Raw genomic sequence first — 10,354 nt, 5'->3', positions numbered from 1 at the left:
TGACAGTAATGACAATAATTAGCAGTGTCCCCAACACTACGAGTTTTTGATAGATTCAGATAATAAAAGATTTTTATTAAATATTACATGATTATAATAAAAAATTCTTACTGTTATATGCTATACACATGCTGCTGACGAATTACTCTCAGTTAAAAACGTGGAATAGTGTGAATTTCAAAAGTTGGCCAGCTTGGCCTTGACAGCGCGCCAAATAAACTGTCATCAGTGTCACTAAAGTCATTCATTCATTTGTTTTGTTTTTATTTACGCCAGTTTTGGGGATTAGATCCAAATAAATCTCGCTCACTTTAATCAACTAAACTTGAAAAACTAACAAAATGAGCGTAAGCGCGGCGTCCACTACCTCCGTGATGGCGGAGGACGATATGGACGACACCAAGGGCTTCCAGCCGATCTCGAAATTGGAGGGTAACGGAATCAACGCGGGCGACATCAAAAAACTGGAAGAATCGGGCTATCATACGGTCGAATCGATAGCCTACGCCCCCAAGAAGTTCCTTTTGGCCATAAAGGGGGTCTCCGAACAGAAGGCCGATAAATTACTGGCCGAGGCCCAGAAAATGGTCAATATGGGATTCACCACTGCGACAGAGGTGCATCAGAAACGAGCCGATCTCATCACTATTACGACCGGCTCTAAGGAGCTCGATAGGTTGCTCGGTGGTGGTATAGAAACTGGAAGCATCACGGAAATATTTGGGGAGTTTCGTACGGGAAAAACTCAAATTTGTCATACATTAGCGGTTACTTGTCAGGTAAGTGAACTTAATTGATTTTATCAGCAGCAATACTTTCATATAGATTCCTTTACAATGGTCTTGAATTACTTTTATATAGAATTTGTTAACGATTTATCTTATTAATATAAGAAGTCACTTGAACGAGATGTCTGAATAAGAACAGTCCTCGAGACAGCTTCTTTGAGAGACTTACAAGGTGTTGCTCACAAGTTAAATGAATATTCAGAAATTTAGCTTCCATTCCATATTCGGGCAAGGAACCATGTATAATTTCATTGTTATTACTAAGAGTGAAGTTAATACTTTGCAATTTTGAATTATTTAAAGATAAATGATTTGCTAACTTCTGCTCTCATTCTGGTTCATCCTGAGTTTCTTACCCAATTACAGAAAAGAATTTCATTTGGAAAAAAAAAGAGAAACAATAAAAATATGTTGAAGTTGGTACTTGCGCATGCAAAACAAAAAAGAAATCATGCTTAATATTGTATGTACTTAAACAGACTATCTATATACATACTAGAAAGACTCTGCATCACTTATCTACTTTATATTTTCTATAATGGACCTTAAAACTTGTCAACAAAAATATCGCACCGTTGATGTAAATTATTATTAATATAATTCTGACACATTATAGTCCTAGCTGGATTTACATAAAACAATCTAGTTAGATCATTTATAAAAATGAGAAATGATGTTAGTTATACAGTCATTTACAGTATTTTATAGGTATCTGGGGTAAAGCATCAAATTATATAATAAGACACTTTAAAATGAGCAATAAAAAACATTTACCTTTTGCCACATTGCTACCCACCCATAGTTTATAAGTTCAAGTTATTTCTTTATGTATGTCAAATCAAAGATTCCTCGACTAAATTTGTTAATGTGATTAGTCTGCATTCTACTAGAAAAAAAAAATGTATAGACCAAAAAACCAAAGTAATGTCGGATTAAAATCTCTTTATCATTATAGTGCTAAGTTATATGATAACTTACGAGTAAATATAAGAAATGTTCACAGAGTTTATTTTAAAAAAAAAAAAGCTGTAGACATTTTTAGTTACCTCTGTCATGGAATTTACTTGGGTTAGGAATTTTTTTTCATGTTGACTTTATAGAAATACTAACCTTGTTCGTTAAATCATTAAATTCATTTAAATCATTACATGTATCTTTTTGGAATTGGAAAGAAAAGAAAACCTTAAAATTTAAGCTCATTTCCATCCTTAAATAAGAAAAGAAGACAAGATTAGAATATACTTTATTGTTAAGAAATACAAAGTTTTCTATCAACAAAAGCAGGCTAATGACTACATTTGGTAGAGTACAACACCACTTTTAAAATTAAAAAAGAAAAAAACAAATGGATACAAGTATAAACATATGCATCAAATACAATTGCTAGGTTCTCAGTTAGGTGGGTATATAAAGATTCCTCTAATAAAAGAGTTAACAATTTTCCTCTAAACTGCCTGATAGAGACAGCACATCTAATATTCTCATATATAAATGATTTGTGAGTAAGAGTACTTTTCGGTATCAGTAAGGGAACAGTAAAGTGTCCATACCCATTTCATTAATAATACTTTTACCTACACTACAAAAATGTCTATTTAAACTATTAATGATACAGATCCTCTCTTTCACATGTCTGTAATCTATACATAGACGTTTTACTTAGTTGCCAGCAGATGTCGGAGGTGGCGAAGGTAAATGCCTGTACATAGACACGGAAGGCACTTTCCGCCCTGAGAGACTAATAGCTGTCTCGGAAAGGTTCAAAATGGACCCAAAAGTGGTACTAGACAATGTCGCTTATGCCCGAGCATATAATACAGACCAACAGACGCAGCTGCTTATACACGCAAGCGGAATGATGACAGAGTCGAGGTATTCGCTGATCGTTGTGGACAGCGCGATGTCCTTGTATAGAACCGACTATTCTGGCAGGGGAGAATTGTCTGCCAGACAAATGCATCTGGCCAGATTTCTTAGGATGCTATTGAGGCTGGCAGACGAGGTAGTTTTTCACAATTAAAAAAATAATTGTTTATTATCGAGGAATTTATCCTAGTTCGGAGTGGGTGTGGTTATCACCAACCAGGTTGTGGCCCAAGTAGATGGGGCGGCCATGTTCAATGCTGACCCGAAAAAGCCTATAGGAGGGAACATTATGGCGCACAGTTCCACCACACGACTTTATTTGAGAAAAGGTCTCTTGAATCACTTGTTTGAAATTTTTTTTTTGTTGTTTATTGGGTGGTTTTTAGGTCGAGGAGAGACGAGAATGTGCAAAATTTACGATTCGCCTTGTTTACCGGAAGCAGAGGCCATGTTTGCCATTAATCCCGACGGCGTCGGTGATCCTAGGGAATAGTTAGTTATCCAAATTGGATTGTGTTAATTTTTGTTGTGGTTGTTGTTTCGGTTCAATTTTCGAAGCAAGGCTCGTTCAGTTTATTTAAGCAGGGTTTGTAAGTTAAAGTTGTAAATTTTAAGGCTGTACAAATTAGTTGAATTAAATGTATGCAGTCGGAACTAGATAACGCGAACCGCGATGTACTTGCCATTAAAACCAAAATAGTTTTTTGTATATTTCAAGGTTGTTTGCAGATTGTAACTACATTAACACTTAGGGTTAATTGAAGAATGAAAGTACCAAAGGCACTAAGTGCCATAATTCTGAGATATTTAAGAAAACCACTAAGAAAGCAACACTCTTTTTTTTTTATATGAACTTGTAAAACCGATTCTTAACATTTAGAATTAGGTACTGGTAGAAAACAAATCATTTTTTTTATCAATAAAATGGAATTTTAAAGTATGTTTGGAACCAAAACTGAAAAGGCATAAGCGCCAAATGATAAGTCCTCCAAAGGTAAGTTAAGTGCCTTACAATTTAAGGTGTAAGTACCAATTAAAAGCGAGTTGTGTTTCTGCTTGGTCCAAAACTCTTTTTTCATAAAATATTTTGTGTTCAGGATTTCCTAGCTAGGGAATCATAGATGATACGAGATTTTCTTTTATTAGCGGTAATCTTATTCTCGCGGGGGTAAAAGTTTTAGATCGTCAGTAGTTTTTCCTTTTTTCAATACATTGATTTTCTTCCAGGCTTGAAGTACTGTTGGATTTTTAGGATCAATCTTTACTGATATTTAAGGCTTTAGGGTTAAGAAACGTGTCAGCATCTTCTTATATCCCAAAATCCGTTTACAGACATGTCAATAATTTCGAATGGTAGATCATATTTTGCGGATGTTATTACATCATGTAAATCATTTGGGCACCATTGCCTTCATAACACGCTTCTTTTCTTCAATGAGAGCAAAGTCTCGGTCACAATCCATAAAACTGTGACCACTTATTAGAAAGTTATACTCGTATTGTCTCAAAAACATCATGCAGAGCACGGAACAGAACACTAAAACAAATAGGGGAATTGTGCCTTGAGATGGCATACTTTTTGGTTGACGGAGATAATTTTGGAAAATTAAAATATATTGTTGAAAAAAAACAAGTTAGCTTTCATTTTATATTAGATTCTTTCCTTATAGCCAGCTAAAATGTCTTTAATTCAAATAGATATTTTTTTCTAGATATTTAAAAAAATGTGCTGCTATGCCATCTCACACCAACAGCTTAGGGTAAGATGGCATACTACTATGTCATCTCACCCTAGCCAATATGAATGAAAATCCTTTATAATTCTTTATTGGTAATATTATTTATAGCCGTGTAATGAAAAATAAACCTATATCGTGTAAAATACAGGCAAAAAAAGACCAAATGCAAAGTTTTTAAAAGCGAAAACGTTAACTACAAAACACAAAATACTTTCATGATATAAAACGGTATCTTCATATTTTATTTGCATAGATCGCATATAAATATATCCAGTCTTCGTTGGAGCGTGACAGCGAATATAATTCATTGCAATAAAGGCACGCAACGTCATCTTCGTCGTCAGCAGCGACTTGAAAATTTTCAGGTTCTTCATCAATGACAGGTAATTTTCTTTTTGCTGCTCGAGCCGATTTTCTCAAGAATGCTGCTTCTTTTTCGACAATCGCTGCTTTGGCAAGTTCAATTTCAGGTGTTGTATTAAGCACGCCATATTTTCCTCCCTTTCTCGGCTTTCTACTTTTTAATATCGAAGGAGCAACAGGAAGTGGAGAAATATCTTTTATTGACATTCTTGCGGGTTTCTGTGTTGAGGTTTCTGCAGCGTGTGTAATGTCAGCTCCAGAAATTTGAGGATTTTCAGTGCCTTGTGTATTTCCTTGTTCATTGTCTGGAATATTTGTGACGTCTGCTAGTTGAAACATCCAGTCTGGAAAAATGTCTTTATTGGACGGATATATGCCAGTCTTACTGAATGCATTAACAGCATTTCCTATAGTGGCGGCCTTGTTGTAGGCTTCTTTTAGTATACCACCGATTTGAAAATGGGTAACCGTTCTTCCTGGATGAGATTTAAGCCAACGGGATAATTCTAGGTTATAATATGTTTTAAGAGATCCAAAAAAACACACGTCTAACGGCTGTACCCGGTGGGTGCAATGAGGTGGAAAGCAAAATACGATGATGCCGTTTTCTTTGGTTAGAGCCGCATAATTTTTGTGGCTGCTATGTCCATCCAACAGGAGAAGAATTTTATTTGTAGGAGATGATCTGGCATATTTGACAAAGTGTTTTAAATATTTTAGGAAACTTTCTCCAGTCATCCAACCACTTTCCTGTGCTAAACCTAAAGCTCCCTGTGGACCGTGGTCCATCAACTCATTCTTCATGTTTTTTCTAGGAAAGAGTAACACAGGTGGAATGTAAGTCCCAACAGCATTAAAGCAGCATGCAATTGTAAGATGCTGACCTCGTTCTGCGCTTGTCAGTATGCTCACCTGCTTTCTGCCTTCAAGAATTTTAATATTTCTTGAAGGAACTGTCGACAACCCAGATTCATCCAAATTGTAAATATTTTCGGGAGAAAATTTATAGTCCTCCAATACTTTCTCGAGATAATCAAAGTATTTTTTAATTTGTGCTTTATTAAACGAACGAGCTCGTGCAGCAGATGTTGCCTCTGGTGTACGCAGTGAAATGGTAGGATTTCGTGCGCCCCAACCGGCAGCTTTTTTTTCTTTTGAGAACCTATGGGGAATTTTCTTTGCCTCGGCAATTTCATAAGCAAGCTCGCGAATATCCTCAGTTGTAAGACCAAAGAAACGTACTTCTAACTCCTTTATATAACTAACCAACTCATTTTCTAACTCAGCATTGAAAGTTGGGACATGTCCTCCTAAGTATCCTTTAATGGCTCCTCGATCATTCTTAGCTCTTCTTCTAAGCGTAAAAAATTAAATTTATCATTCGATAGGTAGTTAGTCACTTCCAAATATTAAAAAAAAAACTTACCAGGGACAAAAATTGAACCTATAATATTAACAAATAAATAATATACCATCTTACCCTATGCACCTATATGCCAACTGACTCTGAATGGCATTATTGAATTTTAACGTAAATTTTTAGTTAACAATTATGATTTAGGTAAATATTTAATACCACGTAGATAGATATTTTATAAACTAATGACGGTAGATTTTTTTTTCATAGGAAATTAAAAATTCTTAGAGTTACAAACATATATACGATTCTAAGTAGAAAAGTCATTACTTACCGTAACGGAAAATTAAGCTTACCTTCTCGTTCTACACTAACAAACGAACTAAATTTTCTCAGAAGCGCATGTAAGACCACGAGCACCGAAAATTATGAACATTGTTGTCAGACGATGTGTATTAACCGTAAAATTGCTTCTATGCCGTCTCATCAGGTATGCCATCTCAGGCACAATACCCCTATTACTCCAGAATTTCATTAGTTTAAGAAGGGTAGATGCCACTTTATTAGCTCCACGTCCACTAACACCTTCAGGCCACATACACGGTTTTGAACGTGGCGAACGAATAAAACTTGATTGTAGGTCAAATGAAATGCAGCATTTGTCACTACCAGGAATTTGCAGTTTGATTTTTCATATATTTCAGACATTGTTGCACTTTTCGGTGGTGAAGTTCGAGTTGGTTATTCGCACTAGAAGTTTATTTTGCCTTGCCATTTAACTAATGGCGACTCTAGGACGATGAAAGCTTAAGTTGCGGAAATCTCTCTCTTAAACACACCTCTATAAAACTTATCAGCTTACAGGAGATTCTTTATGTTTCCTCAAAAGATACTCGATATACGTCTAAAATACCCCTTTTCTTATCTTGCACGTGAATAGTGTGAAACATCTCTAGGGACAGAGTTTATATGTTAATGGATCAGTTTGCGGTCGTTTATTAAACAACCAGACGTTTCTGAGTGACACCAAAAATATTCATAAAGGTCTTTCTGCATGCTTGCACAAAATTTCCATCTTGATCTGGCTGTGTATAGGATATTGAAGTTTGCCTTTTGTTCTATCTGCGGCACTTCCATAATGGCGACGTCTTTATTTTTTCTAAATTTATTAGGCCCTTAGGTGTTTTGTAGTTTTCAGCATAAAATCTCTCAAAAGGTTGAAGTTTCGTACACCTGAAATAGATACGCAAATATTAGGCGCAGATCAACAAATTCTTTTTATAATTACGTTAAAACACGCGGGACAACCTGAATACCCATCCGTCAACGGAGTAGGAGTCACTACCTATTTTTCAAACTACAAATAACCTAAAATATCTTACCTCTTGATTAGGTGGATATTTTGGACGAATTTCCCTTTTTTTCCTGCTAACGTAAACGTATGTCTTCCCAGCATTCTTTTTCATTCTCTGCTATTCTATAAACATTCCTTTAGTCGTTTCTGGCACATCTTCCATGTTTACACTGCAATTTATTGTCCGACAAGCACACTTACACTTTCTACCTGACTTTGGCACTTAAAAACTTTCAGGACGTAGTGCCTAGCTCCGTCCAGTTTTAGCTTACGAAAATAAAATTACACTTATAACCTTTGTGGGTACATTAGCAATGGCACTTGAAACCTGTTTAAGCAAATATCTACAAAACTACAGATTTTGGCACTTCAATAATTGTTGAGGTGTAAAAAACTCGTGTATTCGTGACGATTGTTGTTTTCTCTCTTTTTCGGTTTCATTCCTTTTTAGTTAAGGTAATAATAGTATACACGTCTGGTTAGTCCAGGTCTTGTCTGCAAAATGTCTAATTTGTCTTACATGTACTTCGATTAAGGTCATGTGACAAGACATCTAGCATTTTGCCTCTAATGCCAACTACAGTCAACTCCGGTTATTACGTACCCTCTATAGTGGAAAAAAATGAGTACTTTGTAACCGGAGGTACCCTATAAAAATAAAGATGTAAATTTTATTTGGTATATCACAAATTAAAGTAACTAAAAATATATTCTAGGTATTTAATACAAAGAAGATTTAAACCAAATTTTATACATTTATATGTACAAACATTCGTTGAATTGTTTGACTCTACAACTTGACCAATAATGGAGCGTTAAGATCTCTGTTGCTACCAATTTATCGGCGATGGTCGTAAAATGACCTACAACTCAATTTTGCAACTCGGCATTTTATTATGCATAGACAGGGTGTTACGAAATTCGGTGCAAATATTTTCAAGAGCGTATTGTTTGAGTCAAAATAAGACATGTGTCCCAAATTAGAGCTACAGGCAAGTTAGACTATAAGAAAATCGATTATTATCGGAATCCGTGGCTACAATTAGGTGGCAAATCCCCGTTTTTTTTTAGTGCTCTTTTTTACCCCAAAAATGCTGTGAATCCAATTTTAAGGGAGGATTCAGGGGGCTTACCTTTCTGATGTCCTCTATCTTATGAAAAAATCTAAAATTTTTATCTCTAGCATTTTTTCGATGCAAATAACCGTTTTCGAGAAAATCTGGTAAACACTATTAAACCCAATTAAACTATCAAATTAGCGAAAAACATAGTGGGATATGATTGCTTTAATTTTTGTAAAATTAAATCGTGTGTTCAATACTTTCAAATTTCTTATCGGAACTACTTAGGATTTACTTACTGGACTTAGGTTTACACCATTTTTTGAACGTAAAATGTCGGAGCACTCAAAAAACCGAAACTGGCAAATTTTCAAAAGATTTGACGCATATAACTGTCCTCACTGTTCCAAATAATCGACTTTCTTTAAGCAATTTACGCAGGCTGTAGCTCTGAGTGGATGGACTCATTTCAGGACACACGTTTATGAAGGAACAAAAAGTCTTATTTTAACTTAAAATATTTGCACCGAATTTTGTAACACCTTGTATATTAATTATACATTATTCAGATGAGCTGGACAATTGTCAATTAGAAGCAATATTTGTCTTCTTTGATTTCTTCGTTTTTCATTTCACTCCTTACTTCCCGGTATCAATTAAATGGGAATCCCTGATAGAAGCGAAGAACTATACTCTACTATAACGAACGTTACAACCAGCATAAGTGGGCAAAAATATTGAAAATAGATCCTCAGGTAGAGAACATCACAAAATACATACATATACGTTTAATAAATAAAACTCTGGATGATGCATAATGCATTTAACTAAATGATCTACATACATGCATTTTTTCTTGGAGATAGAGACCCCATTTGGAAATCTATATATACACATTCTCCTACAAAATATGGACCAAAAATATTGAACGTTACAACGGCAGTTTTTACGCTATATCCAGTAAAATTATAAGATTTATTTGATCGGGTCCAATAAAATAAATAAAAGTACGTTATAGTCAGAGTACACTGTATTTTGATAAAACGTGATATAGTTTAAAAAAGACAGTTAAGTCAAAGAACAGATTAAAATACATCACAAACTGTATCAGATATTTTTACTCTGGATGTACTAATTAAGAGATCATATAATGAAGTAAAAGAGTGGACATAACCAAGATAGGAAACAGAATTTCTTATCCCATCAGTTTAAGCAGATTTCTTTAAAAACACACTTGAATTGAAAATTAATTTCTTATATCTTCCAGGCAGTTGAAGCCATTTTCAGGCAAATGCACATCAGATCGAAAGTTTCATACTTTATCCTTAATTCCAGTGGAAGAAAGGAAACGTCTTGTTTGCCCTGGAAATTCGGTTCCTCTAGTTTTATTACCTTGATAAAAAAACTACTTTGTTAATCGTCATTGCGGTTCGAGTTATCGTTAGTTCACCTTATTGACTGTATAATTAATCATAGTGATGTAAAATCATTTTATTTTGTGAAGAAGTATAGTTTATTAAGTTTGTACATTTTGATAAATAAACGTTGTTAAAAATTAAGTCTTGGCTGTTAAATGTTTAGCATACAAACCTATAAAATCCAAAAATAGTATCTTGATATTACAATAATAATTTAAACTTACTATAAACGGCAATCTTTAGGTAAATTCTTAAACAAATCACAGCATTGGGCCACAGTATCACAAAACAGTTACATATAATTTATTATTTAATTTCAAGTCAATTTTAAGCATCTTTCTGGCAATTGCACATCAAACCAAAAGTTTCATACTTTTTCCTCGTTTCCAGACATTAATTTTAAAATAT

General features: G+C 34.6%; 1 protein-coding gene across 1 annotated transcript; it reads left to right on the top strand.

The window, feature by feature from the left end:
- The first annotated feature begins 243 nt into the window (after nt 1-243).
- Nucleotides 244-10,087, top strand: LOC126742773 (DNA repair protein RAD51 homolog 1). Its single transcript, XM_050449559.1, has 4 exons — nt 244-779; nt 2,452-2,790; nt 2,845-2,983; nt 3,041-10,087. The coding sequence occupies exons 1-4, from the start codon at nt 342-344 to the stop codon at nt 3,145-3,147; spliced, it is 1,023 nt and encodes a 340-aa protein (XP_050305516.1). The 5' UTR covers nt 244-341; the 3' UTR covers nt 3,148-10,087.
- The last annotated feature ends 267 nt before the right edge of the window (nt 10,088-10,354 follow it).

Source organism: Anthonomus grandis, chromosome 12 (genome assembly GCF_022605725.1).
Source record: "Anthonomus grandis grandis chromosome 12, icAntGran1.3, whole genome shotgun sequence".
NCBI lineage: Eukaryota > Metazoa > Arthropoda > Insecta > Coleoptera > Curculionidae > Anthonomus > Anthonomus grandis.
The sequence above is the reverse complement of the archived record's forward strand: the minus strand, read 5'-3'. Positions and strand labels throughout refer to the sequence as shown.